The sequence below is a fragment of the Ursus americanus genome, chromosome 6, assembly GCF_024610735.1.
Source record: "Ursus americanus isolate L20-20 chromosome 6, mUrsAme1.1.p, whole genome shotgun sequence".
In the NCBI taxonomy this organism is placed as follows: domain Eukaryota; kingdom Metazoa; phylum Chordata; class Mammalia; order Carnivora; family Ursidae; genus Ursus; species Ursus americanus.
Window position 1 is genome coordinate 8,779,514 of NC_142132.1, and position 25,733 is coordinate 8,805,246.

The window sequence follows — 25,733 nt, forward strand, 5'->3', positions numbered from 1 at the left end:
GAAGGTTCAGGATTGGACCACCTTACAAACTCACAAGGCAGCTGGATAGGGTTTGAACCTCCAAAAATAAAGTGCCCGATTTCTAAATGTAATAGCATTTATCTGACAATCAATAGTCAATTGATTTATAACTACACTGCAGAACAGAAAAAAAGGCCTACAGATGAGCCAGTAGAACTTCACCCCAGAGACCCCCACAAAGTTAAGGACGCAAGAAATGCAACAGAAGACACAGCCTAGATGCCACTGAACAAATGTCTCAATGAAGCAAGGTCTCCCTTTCTCGGGGGCTCCACGGTCTCTGCTCCTCAATGCACACCTATGCTCCCTTCTCCCCACTTACTTACCTGCTTGCATGTGGACCAGAAAGCTCTTTCCCAGCCGCCAAATGTACAAGAGCCTCCATCCAGCTGCACAGCCCACCACCAACTGGCTCAGTCTCTTTAACGCCCTAGGAATGAATTCCAGTTGATCCAAATCATCTTTCTTGAGCAGGACAATGAAAGTCCAAGGTCACTACCCTATTTCCAACCAGAAAATCAGATGCCCTTGGGTCAAGTATCCATCTCAAGTCCACTTAATGTGCCAGGAAGGAGGGGGAGGTGGTGTATATAGTTCTGTCACTTTAGATACCATCCCAAGGAAGGGGACTCGGTCTAGGACTGAAAGAGCAATTGTGCAGAAGATATGTTGGGGAGGTGATCATTTGGGAGACTTTTTTGTTTTAAACATGATTATGATTATATATTTAAATATGTCTGTAGCCACATGATGCTTGTCCACATACACTTTCAATTATCTCTAGGCTTAAGAGAAAAATACCTAACCCTTGTCCCTTTCCTCTCAGCCTCAAGCCACTTTGCTGGCTTATGTGCCTGTCCCACCCCAGTAAACTGTAAGTTTCTTGAAGACAAAGATTCCATGTGATTCACTTTGATTAATAGTAACAGTTAATAGATCAATTCCATCTCAATAAAGCTGGGAAAAAAAATAACAGCAGTTAACATTGTGTACTATTAACATACCACATACTGGCACAAATCACTTTACGCCCATTAGCTCATCTAATCTTTACGACTATTCTATAAAATAAGCACTGTTATTATCACTACACAGACTAAGGACGTGAGGATCAGAAGTTAAATAACAACCCCAAATTCCATACTTAGTGAGTTACAGCCTCTGCATTCAAACCCAACAGGTCTACCACAGAGCCCACCCAATGTTATGTCCAGGGCAGGTCATTCAGAAGGATTAAGATCAGGAGATGGATGGATGGATGGATGGATGGATGGATGGATGGATGGATGGATGGATGGATGGATGGGTAAGCGGGCGGGTGGTTGGATGAGTGACTTTGTTAGGAAAACAAAAAAGTGACCCACAAAGGGAATACTCTGGTGGCTGATGGGCTTAGCAGCATTAAGACATGTTCCTGAGTGAGGTAAAGGGCATGGATTTGCTGTATTTCTAGCCTTGCTAAAACTTTAAATCCCCACCACTAGTCCTAAAAGCATAAGAGGTCATATGACAAGGAAAGGAGGCATTGATGAAGGACAGAAATAAACATGTGAGTGTCTACTCTCTCTCATGAGCTTTCACAAATCTGAATTTGTCTGGATCGGCATGAACCTACCTTCACAAATGGTAGTGAGTCAGAAGGGTCATCTTCATATGAAAAAGGACATCTCATTATATCCCAGAGACCACAGAAGGAAGGCAGAAAGGTTTTAGCACTTTTGTCCACCACTAAACACTTGCCCTTAACAACTTTAAAAGCAAAAGGCTTTGAAAGAAAGAGAGCCCTTTTGAAAAAAAAGACTTCACACTTGCTTCTAATTTTCTTCCTCCTTGTGTCAGTCAGGGTTCAGTCAGGGAGCAGAGACACCACAAAAAAACGGAATGGGATTTTATTATAGGAATCTGACTGTATACAGTTGTGGGAGAAGCTGAGAGGGGGGTGTGAAGGTCCAAGACATGCTGGCAGATCAGCAGTCACCAAGCAGTCAATCAGAGAGGGCAGGCATGTGCAGCCACAGAAGGGACTACAAAGGGGAGCCCTCTGTGCAGCTGCTGTCCTCAGTCTACAGCCACACAAGTGGTGGTGGGTCTTAGGCGCCAGTTGGGCATCAGGACCAAGAGTCAGGAAGAAATGCTGGAAGCACGTCAGAAGAGAGCAAGGACAAGCTGGCCACCCATTAGACACCTCTGCTGCCATCCATCTCTGCACCTGACAGACAACAAAGCTTGAAGAATAATGGCCATGTGTCTAGTATGTGTACATTCCTCTTTGGGCCAACTCTAACCCGGAACCATACAGACAAGGGGATCCTGGGAAATGTAGTTCTCAGCTTAACCAAGGCAACCTGCATAGTCCACCAGACTCCTTTAATTAAATATAGAATACTTAACGTTATTATTCATATCTTTGGGGAGACTGTACATTTTAATCATAATTACATGATAAATATTTCATGGTATATATCTTTGTCATATAATTAGGAATAAAAAATGTAATCTCAAAAAGATGCTAAATAATTCAAATGGCTGAGGATGTGATTAAAGCTATGACTGAAATATGGTCAGAAGGTAACTCGAGGTCTTCAAGTATGATCTCCCAAGAAACATGTCACAACTAGGTGTTTTAAAAAGTGCATTGAAATGGAAATGACCCAAAAGGAAAAAATTTGTATGGCTGTTTGGGGTAAAAACCTAAAGAAGCTAGCCAGCTCACATTAAAATCTGACAAGAAATATTTTAGCCAGTTTATGAATAAAATCAATATCTATTCTTCTCTGGCCATTGCTAAGGCAGTGGTAATCATTTCATTCATTGTGAAAATTATCTTCTTTTTCTCAAACCCCTTGAGGTTATGGACTGTGCTGTTACTTCTAAAGGCCCTTACAGCACCTAGTGCCAGGAAAACTGGCACTGGGGATATATCTCCTGATGAATTTCAACCCAATTCCATATTTACTGCACCCTACTTCATACAGCACTATGTTTGATGCTGGGTTGCTGCGAACTAGTGGGGTTCCTGACCTCTAGGGGCTCGTTAGCCAGTACAAGAGACAAGAGACTACTCGTGCACAAAATTTATTCTGAAACGGGAACAAATTGAACTTTGAAAAGTATAAGAAAACATGCCTTGGAGAATTTGGGAAAAGGGGAGATTAATGTGATGCGGGAAATCTGGGAAGGCTTCTAACAGGAGGTGGTGGGAGAAGACCTTGAAGATTAAAACATCAAAAGAAGGTATGTGTGTGAGAGACAGGTAAAGAGACAGATAGGGGAGGGAAGAAGGGAGAAGGAGGGGTATAGCTGAAGATAAACTGAAGAACTTGGGGGGGGGGGCGGTACATGGGGGATGACTTACCAGTAGATCAGTGAAAACATTCTAAGTGTCTCCCTTAACCTACAGCAAAGTGAGTGTCCACGGCTTCCACCACTAAATCTCAAACACAGTAATAAACACTTCTATCAAGTGTTACATCCTGGTTTTGTTTTGTTTTTTTTTAAGATTTTATTTATTTACTTGAGAAAAAGAGAGAACGGGAGAGCACAGAGGGAGAGTGAGAGGGAGAAGCAGGCTCCCCACTGGGCAGGGAGCCCGATGCAGGACTCAATACCAGGACCCCGAGATCATAACCCCAGCCAAAGGCAGACACCCAAACAATGGATCCAACCAGGCGTGCTACAACCTGGGTTTAAAGAACTCATGCCTATGGAGGAAACTCTTGGATGGATCAAGCAAATTCTTGTACCATGACCTATGTCCACCCTTGCAGGCAGTCATTCATGTAGCATACACAGACTTACTGAGCACCTACTCTAGTCCAGAAACTGTAGAAAAAATGAAAATCAAGACACCATCCTTATCCTGAATGTACTCCCTACCTAGCAGAGTCTGGAACTCAGTATGGGCCAATAAATATTTATATAGAGAATGAATGAATGAATGAATGAATGAATGAATGAATGAAAGGAAAAATAATATACATCTTCATCAACTATATAGAGAAACAAAATAGTGTAGCAGGTTAAGTGCTCAGGCCCTGGAATGAGGCCAGGTATGAATGCTGGTCCTACAGATACTAGAGGTATGACCTGGAGGATGTTGCTTAATCTCTTATCGCTCTGGTTTCCTTGTCTATCGAACAGGTTAATAATATCACCCTCGTTGATTTGAGAGGTAACACTATGCAAGGAAAACTATGATCCAGTGTCATTTAGGAGATGATACAATCACTGAAGGACTCTGAGCAGGTAGAGGTAAAGCACTTCGGTTCTTCTTAACCTTCATCCACTCATATACTTAAAAACAGTACAAGTCCATACCTGTAGAAGTTGAGAACCCCTGCCTTTCAAAGGCAAAGGGACAGCAGGTCAGGCCATGTCAGCATGGGTAGGAGCCTCAGAGAGCCTTTCAGAAAAAGCTGGAACCTCAGGTCCCCCCCCCTCCCTGCACCCCAAGGCACCCTGCTAAGTGGGCCAGAGGCCTGTTCTGCTAACCAGGAGCCACGCTGAGAAGCAGGAATGAGAGTATCTCCTAAGCTACTGCCTGGCAGAATCCCTCCGCAATGCTTGTGTTTTTGTGTTTGAACGGACTGAAAGTCAAATGTGCTCTTTCACTGTGCCCTCAAATGGCCCAACGATTTCACGGCATAACGCATACAGTGGGCTGACTTACCCACTGCCACCCACTACCGCCTGGACCAAATGGCACAATGGAGTCTTGAGCGTTTATTTCAAAAATCCACCAAAGGTCTTATTTTCCTAAGTCAACTTTTACACAAATACCTTTTACTATCTGCCCCTTGATTGAAGGAAAGAAGGGAAAATGAGATGGAAGTGAGAGAGGAACGAGGTGGGGATGAAGGACTGTATCCCCTGGATTACGGATCTGCAGGATAGCTCTATGCAGTGGCCAAGAGACCTTGAATGATGTGCCATTCGAACATGCAGCCTGGCATAGGCTTCTGATCTCTGAGGATGAGGAGACTATTGTCAAAGACCCCTGACATTTTTTCCAGCAAGTACTTGGCAGTGATGGATGATTCCATTAGAATGGCCACGACTCAGTGTTTCCTATGAGGCCCTCAACGTTCAATAAGAGGCCAGACCTGAAGAAGCTTTTCAGCTCTCCATTCTCCAGATGCCCAAGGATTTGGGATACCCCTCATTCAGCAAGTTCTGACATAGGTCGAAGGAGGCTTGTTTCAAACTGATTCCTTCAGTTTCTAATTCCTGACCTTTGTATATCTGGAGGGCTAAGAAAAACAAAGACGAATCCCCTTCTGCCAGAAGTAATGACAATTCCACCCACAAATATTATAGGCATAGCCTCTGGCACAGCTGTCACCCCTTCCCTCATGTCCCCTTCCCTCTGTTGCCGCATTCTTCTCCTGAGTTGCCAAAAAAAGAGAACCTTTTATAGGCATTTTTGTCTCTTTAATTCCAAATCTACAATTAGATATGCTCAAGGCAACAAGAATTCAAAATAACTTTCCCTAATTTTTTCTTCTCATCCACTCCACCAAGTTCTAGTCAAGGAAAAACCATAAAAAGATGAAATCAATCAAGGAAGTTGCTGAGAGGGGTCTAAATGCTGTCTAAAGAGGAACGAGAAATATTCCTCTCTCCTGGCTTTCATCTTTTCTAAAATTTTCTCTGGTGGCCAAATTAAAATTTTGCCTTGATAGCCCAATTTAAATTTCGGGTTAGTCCTGTTTGCCAATTAATCCCAAGAAGCCGGTCTCTGCATGTTTCCACAGGTTTGTCCCCAGTCACCAGCTTAGAGGGCTCAGGTAAATCGAACCGTTTCACCGTTTTCAGCCAAAAAGTGTTTAGAAACATTAAAGGCGCCCAGCCTCAGGAATGGGGACAGCTACTCGAACTTCTCCAGGAGGAAGCCCTGTTCAATGTATAGATCAAATATTCCACTATCTCTAGCAATGTGCTGAATCGTCATGAAGAATTCACCTTTCAGGAGTTAAATATCCCTCTGATCTCATTTGCTTTTTCTCCTAAGTCAAGTGAATTGATCACAAATTCTGTTAGTGAAGTCCAAATAAATGAGAGGCCTCTTCCTCTTCAACAGCTTCAGATTGGAGCCAAAAATAAAACCCTGGATAACGGTGGGCAGCACAAGCGTGAGATGTTTTGTCATAGTACATATTATCGCAAAGCAAAGGTGAAGTCCAACCTTTCCAAGTGCATTTAACATGCTATTAACACCGGCAGAAAGCCAGGCCATTAAGGAAGGACCAAGCTCACAATGAACAGTACCCGTTCTCGACTTCAGCTAGTAACTGAGTCAGCGTTCACCGGACAGACGACGGCAACAAAGGGCAACGTGCTGAGAGGCTGTTAACGTACTTGTCCCTCCACGTCCGGGATGACCGTTACGTGGGTCCCGTATGGAAAGCTGGGCTGGCTCCACAGTATCCCCAGCGATCTTGATGAACTAACAGTGAACCCGGCGAGAGCTGCTTCCGCAGCCGAAGCTTGAAGGCGTACACGGCCATTATCCCAACCAAGAGTATTTCTGTAAATGGAGAATGCTAATAACGGACTGCCATGTTAAGCTGTGAAATAATGGAAGAACCGAGTGCTTTTTGTCAGGCGCTTCAGTAAGAATGTTAGGTCTTACCGGCTGAGGAGATATGGCTAATAAAACACCGAAGACAAATCGTCTGGCCTCTTTAAGAATACATGGCTGGTACTGAGAAAATCTTCGAGAGCCAAGTATTTTGAGAATTATAAAGTGATGTTATAACAAGGTCAGGAGTCTAGGTACATAGGGTTTAAATTACTACAATAGCCTGTAACACAGTCCTATAAAGGGGATGAAAGGTACTTCATTACAACATTGGAAAAGCAAACTTCGGTGCTCGAGAGACCAGTAGGTATAATTTGTACGGCTTCTTCAGCTTTGTTGGCTAGGATGGTCAGAGGTGAAAGAATACTTCTTGGGAAATTAGTTAATGAAATAAACCACTGGAAATGAGCCTTCAATTACTTCAGCGTGACACCCTGCTACATTAAAGCTAAGGAAAGCAAAACATTTCTTTTTCCATTTCTCTACTCAAAGTCAGGTGATTCGGAACGTCAGACCACCAGTGGTATGTTCACGGAAGGCAAAACAACAAAATAAAACCAATTGCTTTTCATTTAAAATAAGTTCTGAGAGCTGGTTGCCAAATCATAAGTTATACGAATAGGGCAAGCTAACTTGTGTTGTATTTGCTCAATGACAGCTCTCCATAAATCACAGTCCCATTTTTACCTTCAGATTTCTTCCCTCAGGATATAAAATACTTCCCAACGAAGAAGCCAACGCCCCACGACAACCCCACAATTTCTGTGGGTATCCTTCAAATATGAAAGCAATGTTGGGACGCCTGGGTGGCTTCGTCAGTTAAGCCTCCAATTCTTGGTCTCAGCTCAGGTCTTGATCTGAGGGTCCTGAGTTCAAGTCCCATGTTGGGGTCCACACTGTATGTGGAACCTACTTAAAAATAAAAAATTAAAAAAAAAATGAAAGCATTGTTGCAACACACCCCTCATCAAGGGACAAGTGCCTTTATACTCAATGGTCCAATGGGTATTTGTGGGCACCAGGCTTGGCAGCAAGTTTCTCTTTGTGCTAGTTCCGAAGCAATGGAGCCAGCCAGGTGCCATTTTTTTTTTAAGGAAACTGCGGTAACTAGACCTAATAGCTTAAGTAAGTTCGTTCCCAAGTGAAAGATAGTGGCTGATCTCACTCCTAGGAGAAAAGGGGCACTCAGTCACTCTACTGTATAACATTGCTGCTTTGCTGTTTCCCTACAAATGATCCTGTCTTTGTCCTTTTCCTTCTACATCTTATGAACGACGCTTGATGAAAAATAGGGGTGGACTCATTCCAGGATAGAAACAGTATACCATTTCTGCAACTTTTAAAAACACATATGCGGACACCATATGAGCCTAAAGGCATAAATGGGTACAACTCGAAGAAAAGTGGGAATGGGGTGAGAGAGGTACAAATGAGGCCTCAGGTATGTGCAAAGCTTTATTGTAAAAATAAGCAATTAAGTAAAGATGGCAATATTAACTTTGTAAAATCTGGATGGTGGGCTTCTAAGTGTGACTGTTTTTCTGAATGCTTGAAGAAGCTTATAAATTTTTTAAAATGATATATACATATACTGGCAAACTTAAGAACTAGGAATCCTACAGACCCGTGAGAACTACCTTGATCTACTAAAAAGAAAAAACCTAAAATAAAAGTCAGCTGACTAATAAATAAGAGCAACAGATTATTTTTTTATCCAAGGAGAGCGAGGATTTGCTACTCACTGACTGTGCCAGGCACACCCTCAGAAACGTGCTACACACTCATTTGTAACTCCATGAATTAGGTATTTTCTCCATTTACAGATGCTGAAGCTGGCTCAGAAATTAACTTGCCCAGTGACACAATGGATGAATCAGAAAGTGAGGATTCAGAGTCAGGTTCAAAGGCTAGACTCAAGAGTCAAGCGGTCTCGTCATGCTGCCTGACCCACTAATCTAGCAGACGCAATTTGGGAGGAGTAACAGGCACAGAAGTGACAGGCTCTAAGACTCTGTGCTATCTTGCTACTACTCTTTCCTCTTTTAAGTATTAACCAGCAGGTTCTTGAACAGGGGCTTTCTGTCCAAACCGCTTTTTCTGGTACCCAGGTTGTCACAGTATCTGCATCATTAACCACCAGGGGCGTGACCTTAGATTTAAGAGCAATCACGCAACTTAACAGCCCCCTTCACTGATAGGATAGTGGATGAGAGGACCAAAGGTCAGCCAAGTGCTTAAAAGCAAAACTTAGTCACACTATGGCACCGTAGCATTTGTCAGTTCCAACTGTCTGCATGCTCGTCATTACCAGCCATAATCCCTGCCCGATTGGAAACCCAGGGAGAGCAGGGACTGGAGCTCAGCACCTAGCACAGTGCCTGGCATACAAACAACGGTCATTAAATATTTGTTCAAAACCTCAGACTAGGAGGCAATTAAAAATAAGGCAAGAAACAAATGAGAGAATTTTCCCAACACATTAAGTGTATAAAGCAAGGTTCTTCCTTATGACCCAAATTTTATAAAATCACATATACTATAGCCCGAGTACTGCTCAGGGGCATCTTAGCTGCAGGCCCCTGCAGCCTCTCACTCTCGAACAGCCGAAAGAGTGAGGCCATGTGAGAAGCAGCTCACTTACGAACTGTCACCAGTCATTTGGAGCACCTGCCCAATAGGACACTTGGGGGGTGCAAACTGGAAATCTGTGTCATGAATTCTCCAGGGCCAGGCTCCTCTCAGCCACCGCCATGAGATCTTTTGCATCCGTGCTTCGAACGCACTAGATAACCAGCCACCCATTCCTTCAAAGTACACCTAGGATACCTCCTCAAAGTAAACATGACAAAGACACATGGCGTGTACCATACATCACACCATCCCGATTAACATCTCCAAATACGTTCACCCAGGCATTGTCATTTGATGTGGTTAACAAAATCGGTTATTCACAGAAAATACTGAAGGATGGATTCTGGATAACCAAAATGTTATCTCCTATTGTAGGATTGTGTGACAGTGCAATTCACTTTTTGCATGCTGTTATCTAAATGTTTCTACAATGAACATATTCATTCCATAACAGTTACTAAATGCTTTTTGAATTAACAAAGCTGACGGTTACATGTCCAGTACACTAGACACTATTCCAAAACTGTATTGATGGGGCGCCTGGGTGGCTCAGTTGGTTGAGCATCCGACTCTTGATTTCGGTTCAGGTCATGATCTCAAGGTTGTGAGATTGAACCCCGCATCGGGCTCTGCGCTCAGCGAGGAGTCTGCTGGAGATTCTCTCTCCCTCTGCCCCTCCTGCTGTTCGCGCTCTGTCTCTCTAAAATAAATAAATCTTAAAAAAACAAAACAAAAAAAATTATATTGAAAACTGCTTTTGAAAAAGAGATCACTCTACCATCCAGCAATACCAAAGTGACCCAATGCTCACGTGCCAGAGTATACAAAAAGATGTGGTCCCTGCTTTTGATGGAATGTAATATGGGAGCCATGTGTGTACATACAAAAATGGTAAAATGCCAGGCAGTATATGCTAAAGGTATATAAACAGGAGGTGCTTCATGCAAGTTTTGAGCTCTTGTGAGCTGGAGTTATGTTGGAAGGCTTCATGGCCAAGAGGATCTTAAACAGGACCTTGCAGAAGGATTCAAATTAAAACTGAAAGAGCAATTCAGAAAAGGGAAAAGCCTAAGCAGACTGAGATCTGGTAGTCAGCCCGTGTATCTGAGCAACAGTAAAGCAAACAGCCGGCACTCACTCACAGTACAGAACCCTAATGTTTTCTCTGGGAAACGGTAAAAAGAACAGTATTAGGGATGGGGCGTGTGGAGGGTGCGGGGACAAGGGAATGGGGCAACGCGGTGAGGCTCAGGGACAAAGAGATTTGGGAGAACTAAGTTTAACAAAGGTAACGGGCACGTCTCTCCTGCTGGAGTTCTCCAAGCTCTTGGCAGGATGACGTGCTTTGCGCCTCCTCCCCCTGGGGAAGAAATCATCTTATTTGACCATGCCATCCTATTTCACTTTAGAGACTCATGAAGAGCAAAACAACTCAGAACACACCCTCTTTAACAGAGAACAAATCAATAATAAAGGGCTTGAATACCAAAGGCAAACGGCGAGGTCTGGCCTCAGTCCATCCGGCCTAGATTTTCCCCAGAACAGAGGAACTGCTGATGTACCCTTAAGTTTCTACACAGAACTCAAACCAGGTATTGCTGCCCCCACATATCCATCTACTTGTCAGAATCCCCAGTGCTCAGCCCCTCCCCCGTTCTTCTGAGCACCTGGACAGTCAGCAGTGGCTTCCTGGTGATCTGCAGGCCTTGGACACATACCTTCTCGTAAAGTGATTCAGGGACTTCTATGAGCAATGGGGAGCACTGGACAATCCCAAGCACAGCATGAGAAAAAGAGCAAGTGTTTTTAAAGTCTTGTGTGGTACAGAGCAGCCTTCTCAAATTAGAGGTAGCAAGGCATGTGTTATGAAATCAGTTCGGGGGGCCATAACCAGCATTTAAAAAAGAAGAAAGAAAAAAGAAAAAAGAAAAGAAAAGAAAAGAAAAGAAAAGAAAAGAAAAGAAAAGAAAAGAAAAGAAAAAAGAAAAGAAAAGAAAAAAGAAAAAAGAGAAGAGAAGGGAGGAGAGGGGAGGGGAGAAGAAAGAAAGGGAGGGAGGGAGGAAGAGAGAGGAAGGAAGGAAGGAAGGAAGGAAGGAAGGAAGGAAGGAAGGAAGGAGAAAGAGAGAAAGAAAAACCAAACAGATGCACCACATGTACAAAGGGCAAGGAATACTTTAAGAACATGTCTCTGTTACACATACTAGATTGACCTCTGTGTGTTCTGAATTGCAGCTCAAATGTTTGTCCTACTTGGATCACAGCTAAAAGGTCTGAAAGTCACTGTTGCAGAAGACGCAGAACTCAGGGCAGAGACTGGAGGATGCTGCACTCCCCAGAGGGGTGAGTAGCAGCAGGAGAGGAGCAGCAGAAAGAATCATCATCAGAAGAGACACTTAAAAACAGCGAAGAGAATACGGAGAAAGGAAATCAAGGAAAACATGAAGGTATTACCCCTGGGTCATTTGGGGGAAAGGTGGCTGCAACCCTAAACAGACAAACCCTGAAGGAGAGCGGGTTAACAGGTCCACGAGGGAGGCAAGGAGACACATTCAGGTTGAGAGACATCTGGTTTCAAGAGACAGAGGACACCCAGATGGAAGTACAAAAATAGCTCCCCCACACCACGAACTCAAAACAGGCCCCCAACATTGCTTTAATTTTAGTCACCTTTTACAATACTATATTAATTCCCTTTCAGTTAAACAATGTTTTAAATTTATGCTTTGTCCTCGACCAAGTGGTTATGACTCTGAAAAGCACGTATCGCACTAAAGAACCAATGCCAGCAGTTAGTCTCTGGCTATTACATTATTTACCAGCCCAAGGGCTTCACTTTGATTTAGCGTTTGATGGATAAGTACAGACGGGTCTGTCATTTGGCTCTGTGTGTGTGCGTACAATGACGGCATCAGCACAGGGATGTGAGAGCCGCATGAGCCCTACTGCACCAGCACTGGGAGAGTCACGCCAAAGGGCGCCCGTCAGCTGCCACACTGTCTGTGCCCACCCTGTGAAGCCACACAGTTGGCTCAAGGGCCCTGCTGATCCAGCAAGAGGGCACGAGGGAAATGGCAGAACTCCAACAGATCACTTTAGCCAGGACTGAATCCCCAACGTACACCAGAATAGACATAATTAAACGAGGCAGTGTGGACTTAAAGGTAAAATGTCATCCCCACCAGGCCCTTGATGAAACGAGTTTTGCTTTACAGAAGCCTTTTTATGAAGTAAATTACATTAATTACCAACATTTAAAAACATCCAACATTTAAGGGTTCTGAATCTCTGATTTATTAGACAGCATGGAAATAACAGGTTTAGATTATTTTACAAAAAGAGCTCAAGCTGCTCATGAACAGCACCTGGGCTCTCTGGGGGTAAAAACAATTCTTCAGACTACCACACAAGGACACAAAGACTCCTTATCCTACACGAAGTCAGCAGGAAAGGGCACACAGACAAGTTTTTTGTAAGACAGAAAACAGAGAAATCCACATACTAAATAGGTGTCCACAATGACTATAACACATCCCTTAGGGGATAAGTATGTATTTGTAGGAAGCAAAACAAAGCTTGCCATAGAGAAACCACTTTCACGAGATGATTAGGTGGACCTGCAATGAAGAAAATACATTTCAAAAGATGGGTTCAGACTTACTCTAAGTTTTCACCGAAACACTTACAAAATAAAAGCAAGACCTTTCTCTGTATCAAAAGGATTATTTAAAAAACACGTCGTGGGTAAATTTCAGTAAAAGTCCAAGGCCCATTCAAAGACATACATCTGCAAATAATATAAATAAAACACCAAAGTTTGACCACATAAATACTATTTGGAACTAGCTAGAATAGGCCAAGCTAAGTTCGTGTTCTGCTTCAGGGCATTACATTAAAGTGAATCTCATTCTCACTATAATTTTTTTCTTTTTAACCTTAATCACCAGCGGCTGGGCAACTGAAATGGACATGAGAACTATATAAATGTCAGAGAAATATGTAAACCTCGTTAATGTTTCCAAAAATTCATTTAGAGATAGAAACAGGTCCAAATAGATGCCTGTCTAAATGTACTGCAATTACGTTACAATTATTTTTCCAAATACACAGATATGCTCTGTCTTTTCTCAGCTCATTACTGACTCAAACAATTTGCCCTTCTGGGATCAATTGTTTGCTAATAAATAATTGTTTACAGTCACAAAATGAAGTTAGGAGGTTTTCTTATTAGTTTTCCTTCTGCACCCTAATAAGATTGAAAACTAGCTGATTCCCAGGAGTCTAACCTTAACCTTGCTTTGTTGAACAGCCCAGGAAACGATGAACCATCTGCTTCGGAAAATAATGGACGGCCAAGAGGAAATACTGTTTAATTGTAGATTAACCTCCTCATGAGGCAGTCTGAAGCAGCTTTCGAATTAGCAACTACAACCAGCAAAAGAAACAAATGGCTCAAGAGCCTTTTCCTCCACCATTTAAGGTCCAGAAAGAACGCAAAAGGATTTTTATTACCTATATTTATTTACAAACATGTATTTCCACAGTGGGAACAAAAAGTATCAAGGTCAAAACTGATTCTCGAAAGTGCAATCACTGCCCTCCAATTTCGTGTGCCCAGAATACCTTTAATGCAACAACCATCAACCGTCTCATGCACTTAAGAGTGTTCGTTTAAAAAAAAAAAAAAAATCAATAAAAACCTCTTTTCCATTATTTTCAGGTTCTTATAATATTAAAATTAATATATTTCCCTGGTTTCTTTGTTAATAGTAATAAATCCACCATTGGGGAGTACGAATTGTTTTATTATCATCAACATGGCACTTAAGTAAATGAAATCTTGTCAAGTACATGGTGACCTACAAGTTCAAAAGAAAAAAGAACAGCATGAGATCAAAATGGCCGGCCAGGACAAGAAACACAAAAGTGAGAGATTAAATGCAAACACAGCCCTTTATCCAACAGGCTTCACATGCTAAGTCTTTGCTAAAGTCAAACCTGTAAAAGTATGCATGATATTGAATATTTAATATTCTGCCCTCTTTCAGGGACTCAACCAATTTAGCAAGGGTGCTAAACCATTCTAACTCAGACAAGCAGAAGAATCCTGAAAACATTCAGTTATTCCATATTTATTGAGGCCTGGGTAGAGAGGGACAGAGAACAGGGACAAAGACCCGTTGGGGTAGGTATTTTATGGTTTAACAAGAGCCTAAGTATCGGTTTTCCCTTAGGCCTGGTGCAGGTAATTAAGTAAAGAGCTTTGCCCTGCTAGTACCAAAAAAATGTAAATTGTTCCTCTCTGTCAACAGTTACAACCAAGAGCCAAAGACAGCTATGAAAATTTCAAAACTACGGAAATTTGCTATTCCAGGCAAGGCCATATTACTCTGGGTTTCCAGTAAGACCTGAAGGTCATTCACTCTGTGTAAATATTAAAGAAACAACCTCTGTGGAGAGGAAAGATTTTTGGCAGTTCAGATTCTTAAATATCTTAAATAGAATTTGAGAAAATAAATTATTCTTGAATTCCTCAACTTAATTTTGAAGCAATGAGCTAGTAATAACTCCAGAGATTCAAATAATAGTGCCTATTCAAGAAGAATGAGAGTTTGACATTCTTCTCTACCAAACAACTAGGCACAATTTTATCCATCAGACGTCTATCAACCTACGGATATTGAAAGCTTGGGAGAACAAGATAAAATCAACTCCAACCCTACAGTCAGCCGTAATATCGAGCAGGCATCAACAATGCTATTCATGAATTTAGAAAAATTAATAAATCCTGGGTTGAATGCAAGAAAAGGCTCAAATACAGGTGAAGCATACTCACTTGGGTTTTGTTTCTGCATCTGTCACTTGGCGAATGAAGATACCATCTTCAGGATGTTCCGTGTCATCCATCTCATACATATACGACGATGCTATTGCAAGCGTGGTCCCGTCATTACTGAAGGCCAGGGATGCAATGCTGGTGGGGTACCGATGGAACTGGCACAGTCGCTTTTTGTTAAATGGATCCCAAATGTTTACAAATCCATCAGAGCCACCTGCAAGTCATTTCAAAAGAGGTAAAATGGTTCTTAAAGGCAGGTACAGAAAAAACCATTATCCTTAATGGTTAATTTTTAAGGTTACAGAAGTTACATGTTCCCCACAGGCGACTGTATAAAATTTTTACTCCCTAAATATCAGAAAAAGCAAGCACAATTTTTTAAAACTCTGCCTAAGTGTAACTGTCTGTGTTCAATTAAAGTAAAACTGTCGGGGCGCCTGGGCGGCTCAGGTGTTGGGCGTCGGACTCTTGATTTTGGCTCAGGTCATGATTTCGGGGTTGTGAGATCCAGCCCCATGGTGGGCTCCACGCTCAGTGCACAGTCTGCTGAGGATTCTCTCTCTCCCCCTCACCCTCTTCTCTCTCTACAATTAATTTAGCCAAAATAAAATAAAGCAAAATTGTTATCTCCATGCTGTGATGTAGGTGCACATGCCATACCATACCTGTAGCAAATGTATTGTGGATGTTGTGAAAGGAAATGGCATTGACTGGGTAAATCTGCTCAATATTGTTCTCCTTTAGTCTGTGACACTTGAAGGCATACTTCTTCTTCTGTACCTCAGGGCTTGGGTCCAAGTACTCAACTGCCACTCGCCCTTCGATGGAGCTTAATACATAACCCTGCCAAGAGGAAACCAGAGAAGGACAAAAATGGTGACTCCAGCTTCCAAAAACAAGGCACTAATTCCAAAATCAACCCACACTAAAGAGGATTATTTCAGAGATGAAAGATAATTACAGCCAGGTTTTAACCAGGTACAGGTTTTTAACTATACTAACATAGCTACGACCAGTCCAAGAGTTTAAGAACATTTATACCTGTTCTATTAAAAAAAGAAAAATAAGGCTATCGCATCTAGTAATTCTGACAAATTTAGACAAGAATTTTAAAATGCTTCAGTATCATTTATTTGTTGTCCTGTCCAGAGGAGTTCAAATTTGTTCCATCACTTGGATATAATCTTCTGTGCTCTGCCTCTTCACCTCCAACAACTCTTAAGAACCATGTGTCCTTCAAGGGGGGTTTATCAATAATCCGAATCAACTGGAACACCAGCCTTCCACCTCAGTCATTCTGCCTCTTGCATTTAACTACAGCAAGTTGAGTTCACACGCAAACAGCAAAGATTTTCAACAATGTTCAAAGTGGATTACCGTTTCAAACCTCTTCTCACTTTTCCTTGAAATGACAACATGTCAAAGAAACCCAGGGATAAGATAAATATGAACCCTATGTTTTATTTATTTTTTTAATTCTAAAGATATGAAAAAGAATTATTCCTGCAAAACTACTTAGGGATAAAAAAAAAAATCAATGAAATCTTAAACTTCCATCATCAACTAGAAACATATTCTAACAAAGTTTTAGACATAAGGCATAAAAATAATATTTATAAATGCAAGGATATCTTATAATCACATAGTCAAATCTTTAAAAGTCACATAACTGCAATGCCTTATCTTCAGTGGATATTTACAATTTCCTGAGAAAAAGAACTGTGATCACCATTTGAGGTACCAGCCTTTTGAGATAAGGGGCCAAGAGAACAACTGACATAATTGCATCCAGCTCCTCAACCACTAAAGGTCAGTGTAAGATTTCAAAGACATCTGCCTTTTTTAATGACTTTTCCTCTCGTAAAATTCTTACAGCAGCTGACCCCACCACCAACTCTCCTTCAAACTTTAAGGATTTGAGGGAAAAAGAGGCTCACTAACAGGGCAGTCTTGGTTAGCAGTGATGATGGGCAGGGAAACCCACCCCATGCTTCAAGAGGTAATCATTACGTAAGGATTATCGCCTTCTCTAAAAAGAGAATCCAAGTTCTCCTGGTCAAACCAGCTAAGAAACTCTATCGGTATCAGGGTTACAGAGAACAGCAAATTCCATAATCCTAAATGTCCAAATTTAAATTTGAATTCACTGGTTTGGTAAACTGAAATATGTGCAAAACTCTGATTACCATATACCCGTCAAGCATCCTAGACCAAGGAAATCAGAAGACCTCTATTCAAACCACTGGTAGATTACTTAACCTCTCTGAACATCAAGATCTTCTCTGAAACTGGATTAATACACTACTCTATAACACAAGGCCGTTGAAAATGTAACTACAACAAATTCCAAATCACTACTCAAAAAATCTTTTAAAAAGCAAAGCTTTAAAAGGCAGTTACCAATGAGATCCTCTTCTTTTCAAATTCACAAATGGGGGGGGGGAGTGGCAGGGGGCGAGGAATAGGTCAGTACCTGCTTGTTTGGAAATGCCCGGATGCAGCGAGTCTGGTACTTGAGGCTGGACTCCCGGCGCTGCTGCACATAGCCCATGTTCCGTAAGTCCCACACCAGTACTCTGCGGCCTGCGGTGCCCACAATCAGCCGGTCTCCAGACACTGAGAGGGTATACACCTTTCAAGAAAGACCAAAAATTACTAAAATCCACCTATTTGCCTAAACAGGCCATTTTGTCCACCAAAAAGTCCACTAATTGGGAAACCATAAAAAAGTTAGCTGATCAGGTTCTCAAACACAGGTATTAAATTTTAAATACTACAGTTACATAAACCAAGTAATGTAAACAAAATAATCAACCCAAAATATTCTTAATACTTAGCCATGCATTATATAATGTACACTCTAATTCTGCAAAAACACTTTTGAAAATTCTCTTGGTTACTAAAGCAAATTCAATTATTAAGCAATTTCTCCAGCCTTGTTTCATTTAGTAACAACATAAAAGCGTAAGAACTACTCAAAAAGGAGATAATAAAGGCATAAAAACAATTCAAGATACCTCTCAATAGGCTTCTAGCTTTTCATAAAATAATCATCTTCCAAGTTATTTTTCTATGACCACCCTTTAAAAAAAGATTTCATGTTCTAACTCTAAAAATCTAACTGCCACACAGTGAATAAATAGGCCTTTCCAAGAAGAATGAAGGAGCCATCATTAATTAGCTGCTTAGCTGCTTTTGGTGGCATATGTACTCAAAATTAAAATACAAGGACAGTGGTCTGGCATGTGACAAAGCACATTCTTGTGCCCTGACGTCCTACTAAACACTCAAGAGAAAGTTCATCTTTAGCGAAAATTTAAAAAGCATTTTCTCCCTTAAAGGCATTTATTTCCCCCACATAATGCCCTTTTTACAATATTTTTAAGATTTCCATAAAAAATTCCTTTATAATAAATCACAGAATTTCCTGCAAGGAAGTATTTCAACTGGTTTGTTTTCAAATTCAAATAGCAAATTCATGAAAATGGTGCCAAAATGTATTTTCCTGATCATGTTAAATAACAGACTTCAGGCATAAAATTGTACTCTGGTTATTACTTTCAACTAAGAAGCAACTCTAATTTAATCTGATTTAATATTTTAAAACCTGAAGAATCACTATTAAAAAATGAAGATAGCCCATGGCCTAGTAAGACATCTCTTTAACATTCAGTAACTAAAGCACAGGGTTAGTAATCACTAATGTGTTAACTACGTACCACCACCCCAAAATACCAAGTTAGGTTTAGCAATACAACAACCCACGAGTCTCAGATTTCTGACCTTAAAATTCAACAACTAATTTGACTAAGGGAAAAATTAGGAATTAAAAAGATTCAAAACAGCAGATTTAACATAAGCATATTTAAATAAGAGAAATGCAAGATCTACACCAGTTTATTCAGAAAACACGTTTGCAGAAAAACAGAAATTAAGCTAAGACATGTGAAACGCCAAACTTAAATAACACAGAATCCAGAAAGAGATCAATTTATAACAGTACAATCAGACTGGGAATTTTATCTTAAATCTTTACTATACAGGTGACATACAAGCTTCTAATAGGGCTTTCTATCCCCACTGATCGTAAATCATGTGAAACCACTGTCATGCTACTGACTAGGTATATACATTTATCAAAGAAAGTATTAAAAAAAGTGACATAATGAACCTTGCTGAACCAATAAGCAGCTTGATTCAGTGTGGCTGTCCATTATACAATATTCTGTCAGCAATTTATCACAGCTCTTAACATGTTACATACAACCATAAATCAAAACTAGAAACAATGCAATTATTTTATTCCGAACAAAGGTCTTGCCAGGAGTAGATTCGACTGTGATGTGACAGAAATAATGGCTCTTTGGATGCACTACAGTATATGATGATGGCTAACAGGAACTGAATAGTATATTTACGCTAAGGAAATAGACTCAAGCGAAGGATACCTTTAAACTGCTAAAACAATCAATCTTTAAAATTAACTACCACCTGATAAAGTCTGATGAGGACACAGCAAGAATGCTCAATTACACTTTCATTGTACAGTTCAAAAGGTTAGAATAATACACAAAGTTTCAGTTTTAAAAAGCTTTCTTCAGGAGAGCCTTCAAATGACACCTGTCAACATTAAAAATAAATAAATAAATGGCAAAACCCAGGGAACATAGGACACCCTTCTCACTAATTTCAAGTGATAACCCATTCCACCCTCTTAACAGCCCACTCAAATGATACCTCAGGTCATAAGTGAAAATGAGTGATGCTCTGTCCCACTTCCTGGTTTGGGCATGTCAAACCCAATTTAAGGCAATCCGACAGTCTTTGCTAAATGACTTCTCTGAAAAGGCACTGAGTTGTTTCTCAGTCCTGGGATTTAAAGCATTAACAATACAGAGCAGTGGGTTTATTTAAGCTACTACTATCCAGTACAAAGATGACAACAAACAGGAAAAAAAAAAAAAAGTTGACCCAAAATCCAATCCCTTTGCTTCAAAAAAATCAACTTTTTTTAAAGTAACTTCTACACCCAACGTGGGGCTCAAACTCATAATCCCAAGATCAAGAGTCCTGTTCTCTATTGACTGAGCCAGCCAGGCACCCCCATCAACTCTTAATTAACTTTCAAATTCAACACCATATTCATCAAACGTTCACCAAATCAAATCACCCCAAAGATTATAATTCCTACTATGAAATTAATGTAAAGAACCTACCTTTTCAGGCTGAGAGAAGGTCCCTGCATTACAAGGCGTTCTGGGATCCCACAATTTAACTGTCTGATCCCAACTCCCTGTCACCATCACATTCACTTCTGGACAGTATTCAACACATCTGATAGGGGCATCATGGGTTCCAACGAGATTTTCTACAGGGGGAAAAAGAAAAAAAAAAAAAATCACCCAGCTTTATTACCTCCACTAAACAAAGATTCCTCAAGTGAACGATAGAAGGGAACATTCATTAAACTGTAATGAATCTGCTTCCACCACCTCAATGAAAATGTATGCATACAGAAAAATTTCTCCATGACTACAAAGAGTCATCCATTCCTCTCTGTTCACCTTACAATGCATAGTTTGATTCACTAACATGGCACATACCAAAGGCTGACTTGAATTTCACATTACATTAAATTGGCGGCATATCTGGGTTTTTTTCCTCACTTGATTCTTGATTCCCTAAAATCAGAAACCTTGTTGAACTCTATAGTTCTGACTTTATCTACTGCAGGTTCTGTCTGATATATGGCAGGTACTCAAATACCTGCTGAATGAAAGAAGGGTAGAGAACTCTGGTCTCCTGGATCTGGATAAAACTTACTGCATTAAAGCCAATGTTTATAAGAAACTTATTTACATAGTAACAGGGTATCTGAAAGCTGGGGGATAAGGAAGGCAGAGAGTCTTTTGATTAGCCCACTTGGTTTTCATGGTGGGTCAAATTTCCAATAGACAATTTTCTTTCCTTTCAATTTCAACTCTTCACACCATCTCATCCATTATTCAGTGAACATCTACTAAATGTCTAGTATGTGCCAAAACCTATGCCACATGCTAAGGATACGACAAAGAACAATATGTGGTCCCGATCCTCAAACAGGAAAACTACCTATTTTAAAAACATATCATTTAAACAAGAAAAAAAAAAGGACCTCATGAAGTTCAGCAATGACCTCCTGAGAATAAACAGCTAATTCCCTTAACTATGGTCTCCGTATCAAAAACCTTTGTATTTCAATGTTTTCCCTAAGTTTTCCAACAAATAGGCCCCAAACCTGCAAGCTAACTTACTATATAGAATAAGCTAACAAAACCAAATAGTTCTGCAGTTCCAAGTTACATGACAAAGTGACTTTCATGAAATAGCCTCTTCTAAGGTTGTTTTTTTTTTTTTTTTTTTTGACAAAATACTGTTCTCATCTTCTTTCCATCCTCCCATTGTCCAGCTCATCCTCTGCCACTCACATCTGGGCCTTGCTACCTGTTTCAAGCACATCTATACCTAATGTACGCATATACAAAAAAAAATTTTTTTAATGCTCCAAGAGCTCTGTGCATTTGAGTTCCATCCCATTTCTGCTCCGCTCCAAAGTTCACCATTGGTTAAGTCATTTCCTATCCTCCTCTAAGAAATTTACTAAAAAAAAAAAAAGTCACCTTACTATTCATTCAATAAATGTAACTGAACCATATTCTACGTTAAATCATCACACAAGCAGAATATAGTAGCTGGACACAACTGGCTATTTTATAATATCAGATTTTTAAAAACCTATCATCCTTCAGTCTGAACTAAATAAGATTCTGAAAAGAGAACATTCAAACATCAGCACTGTCCCGGAAAATCTTAATGAGCAGTAGACTACTATGGGATCCAGTTCACTTCTGAGGACAGGTAAAGGTCAAATACTCAAGGATAACTTCATATAAACACTTAAGAGTGGTGATCTTAATGGAACTGCATTTACTGAGAAAGTACACACGTAACATTTTGTAATCAGTAATTCAATGGTTATCATTTAAACAAAAAAGTCCAAAATTTAAGCCACTTTTACTTGTGAACAACTTGGGAACTAAGCAATTCAGAAACCACTCTTCCTAAATAAACATTTACACTTTAATACCCTAGGTAAGAAAACAATAAACTGGTAAAAATGTGGCCACATTACCTTGATCAGTGTTCAAATCATGCATTTTCAATTGATGGTCTAATCCCCCACTCCAAGCATGTGTTGGATCCTACAAAATAAAAGTTTCAAGTCATTCAAGAGTTCAAAATTGCTCTTTCTAAAGCCAACTGTTCACTTTATGCTCAGGATGATGTACGCTGGGCGCGCACGCGCGCACACACACGAAATATAGCAAGTAAGTGGTCACCAAAATTACATCAGCAAATTAAGGAAAAGACTGTTCACCACATTGGCTGAGAGCACATAGGCATTCCTATTTCCTAGTACACAAAAACAAAAAACAAACAAAAAACCATCCTTTTGATAAGGCAACCAAATTTTACTGTCTTGTTGCGAATTTGAAATACAAATGTCATATATCCACAAAGTTTGCACAATTACTCTTTTTGAAAGAGGAGACCATTTACGACATCTGCATAACACCAACCCCCCAAAAAACTGTATTTGGCTCAAAACAAGCGTTCAGTTAAATCTTAAGAGCTATCCAAATAACTACCGACATAAGCTTTCTCTACCCGATACTGGTAGAAGGACACTATCAACACAGGTATCGTAAAACAAAGAGGTCAGGTGCAAGAACTGAGGACACCTACGTAGAAGGCGCAATCCAGGACGGCGCCGGTGTGCTGGTACTTGAGCCGCATGGAGTTGGCCGGCACATCGTAGAGGCGCACCGACGTGTCCCAGGAGGAGACCAGCAGGAACTGGGAGGTGTTGGGGCTGAACTTCACCGATGAGATGCCGTCCTCGGGTGGCTGGTTCAGTTTGAACTCGTTAGAACCGGTCATCTACGGAACAAGGGGCCGGTCAGTCCCCAAGAGTCCGGAATGGAGTGTTGGGCCGACTGCAGGCCGAGCATTCAGAAGGGCTTCACCATGAGGGGGTGCCTTACAGGAGGTGGGGGACTTTCTTGCGGGGGAGGAACCTACAGAACGTCGGCGATTCGGCAGTCTGCGCCTGCGCACAGCCTTCGCGCCCGCCGCAGTCGGGACTCACCCCCCCATCCCCCACCGCCCCTTCTAGGCGCCCCAACCTGCCTGGCTTGCGCGGGGGCACACCTAACTCCAGCCCCCAGCACAGCCCGCCGCGGGCTCCCGCACCCCAGCCCCTCCGCCGGGCCTACCGCCTCGGACGCTCCTAAAATAAAGAAAAGGAAGAGAAACGAAACGGGTTCCCCGCGGATGGCTCTACCGGCTCCGGGCCTGGGAAGTCCGCAAAGAGTCCGCCCCAGCGCCCCGTCGCCTCGCCCCTGCTACCTTGGGTTTCCCTCAGAAGCAACTTGGCCGCCGCTGACCGCCGCCACCACCTCCTCGCTTCCCTCCGAGCACTCGCGGGCTGGGCGAAAGAGGCGGAGAGGAAGCTCCAGCGTATGACTGCCATTGGCTAATTTCAAACGCCAACGTCTCGCTCGAGGCAGCCAATTGGTCCGCTCGGAGGCCCGGCGACGGTGAACCCAGCCATCTTGTTCCGGCTCAAAGGCAAACCGCGGATTTTCCGATCACGTGGGCTCCCTTTATTACACAACTGAGGCACCGGTCCTCTTGAGGGACGAGTGGAAACTGCAATTCCCGAAGTGCATCGCGCCAAGGCTGAGCCCATTCTCTCTCCCGCCTCTGTGCAGCACGCTGGGAAATGTAGTTTCGCTGGGGCCAACGCCCAGCGGGTCTTCTGAATAGTAGGCGGGAACCAGATGCTCTTTCCAATTGGACCGGTGGCGAACTCCCCAACTCAGTCTCTCAGACTCAAGAACCCCATTTCGGTCAATACTTCTATAGAGCTAAATTATTCTCTCTTTCACTGGGAGAATACATACGCCCATGAAGTTAACCAATAATTGGAGTGGAAATATTTGCTCTAATTAATTGCATTACTTTGCCCTGATTTATTCTCATTTTCCTGGCATTTCCATCCCTGATCCATAGTCTCACATTTTCCATTGTCTTAAGATCTACTGATATCATAAAAACTCATTCTTATTTATACTATGCTGTAGCCCTCCATTCCATCTTTCTGCAAACATTTATTGGGTACCCACTGAATACCAGGCCTGGTGAGAGCCTCTGGGAAAATGCATTAATCAGACAGTCCTTGTTCTCAGGGGGAGCTTCCTGTACAGAGGGGTGGACAGACTGGAAAACAATTACTCTGCAGTGCGTTAAAGCTCAAAAGCTTCTGTATGCTTAAGCAGGGTCCTAAAATGACAGCTACAAGCTTCTCCCCATTCACCTCCCCAACCTAGAAACTCCCTAGAGTTGCAGGCTCAGTTTGCTCCCATTATCTGTTTCTAGACTCCTCCAGAAATAGGAGAATCGAGAAGTTGCTTCTAGAACTTACTTGATCTCCATGACAGAAAAGTAATTCTTAATTTATAACTAGAATGCTGTGATTCAGTTACTCTTGAATATCAAAAACTCATGGACAATTTTCAACTTAATCCATACTGTAACCTCTTTTTCACTGCTTTTTGTGAAAAAAAAAGTCTTATTATATGATTTTGTATGAAGTGGGAGGAAATTGTTGGAGTTCAAGTGTTTACCTTTTAAGGTATATTAATAGAGGAAAAGTGTTGTTGGTCTTTACCCATTCACAGACCCTACTCAGGTGCACTTCTTTTTAGGATTCTTGAAGCAATAAACACACACACAGTAACCACCCTTCTGCCCACTGTGTTGATACTATTGCTAAAAGAACAGGTTCTTGCCCTCCCTCATTGCCAATCCTCGTACTTGGTTCTCTATATTTTCTCTTTCAACAAGTTAATGGTGAGGTTAAGAATTTTAAAATGCAGGGGCGCCTGGGTGGCACAGCGGTTGAGCGTCTGCCTTCGGCTCAGGGCGTGATCCCAGCGTTATGGGATCGAGCCCCACATCAGGCTCCTCCGCTATGAGCCTGCTTCTTCCTCTCCCACTCCCCCTGCTTGTGTTCCCTCTCTCACTGGCTCTCTCTCTGTCAAATAAATAAATAAAATCTTTAAAAAAAAAAAAGAATTTTAAAATGCAGTGCCTTGCCTCCATTCTAACTTTGGCTAAATAATTTTATCTCCAAATAATTCTATTTGGTTCCCTCTCCCAGTTGTTTATTTAATTCTATTAGAGTTTCAAGATTCTGAGCATGAATTATCTGCTAATAAAATCTAAGTGTATTTCATTATACAGTGTGTGTATGATTCAGGTCCCTCTGGGCATGCAGTTGCAGCTGGACTCTATTCGAGTTTTAAGAAACGTCAATCTTTTAAATCCAGTTTACAGCCTGAAAAGGAGGCTGATGATTTTGCTGATTATTCAAATGAATTGATAGTCTTGAGACAGAAGATCTGGCCACAATGGAATCTTGAACATTTTAAATCCAAATGCAAAGTCGTGTGTGTGTGTGTGTGTGTGTGTGTGTGTGTGTGCGTGTGTGTGTTGACGCTCAGTTACCTGTAGGAGCGGGGAATTCCTAGAAACTAATTACACTGTTGGATTACCTTTGAC

The 25,733-nt window shown here is 41.5% G+C and overlaps 1 protein-coding gene across 4 annotated transcripts; it reads right to left on the minus strand.

Annotated features, from left to right (window-relative positions):
• Positions 1-324: 324 nt before the first annotated feature.
• Positions 325-23,668, minus strand: BUB3 (BUB3 mitotic checkpoint protein). 4 transcript variants are annotated; one of them, XM_087862614.1, is made up of 8 exons: positions 23,517-23,668; positions 22,854-23,048; positions 22,240-22,309; positions 20,285-20,436; positions 17,542-17,700; positions 15,734-15,911; positions 15,066-15,282; positions 325-451 (listed from the first exon to the last, which is right to left on the minus strand). In XM_087862614.1, exons 2-8 carry the CDS (start codon positions 23,046-23,048, stop codon positions 340-342), a joined length of 1,083 nt encoding a protein of 360 aa, XP_087718740.1. In that variant the 5' UTR covers positions 23,517-23,668; the 3' UTR covers positions 325-339. The 4 variants fall into 4 exon arrangements, with proteins under 4 accessions (XP_087718740.1, XP_087718739.1, XP_045671706.1 ...); XM_087862613.1 differs by lacking the exon at positions 325-451 and adding an exon at positions 8,044-9,947; XM_045815750.1 differs by lacking the exon at positions 325-451 and adding an exon at positions 12,500-12,846.
• Positions 23,669-25,733: the final 2,065 nt, after the last annotated feature.

Coding starts and splice junctions, on each gene's coding strand:
- BUB3 (XM_087862613.1), bottom strand. CDS start 23,048: ATGACCGGTTCTAACGAGTTCAAACTGAACCAGCCACCCGAGGACGGC. Junction 20,437..22,239: donor TGATTTGAACACTGATCAAG/GTAATGTGGCCA, acceptor TTCCCCCTGTAG/AAAATCTCGTTGGAACCCAT. Junction 17,701..20,284: donor CCTTCTCTCAGCCTGAAAAG/GTAGGTTCTTTA, acceptor CTTTCTTGAAAG/GTGTATACCCTCTCAGTGTC.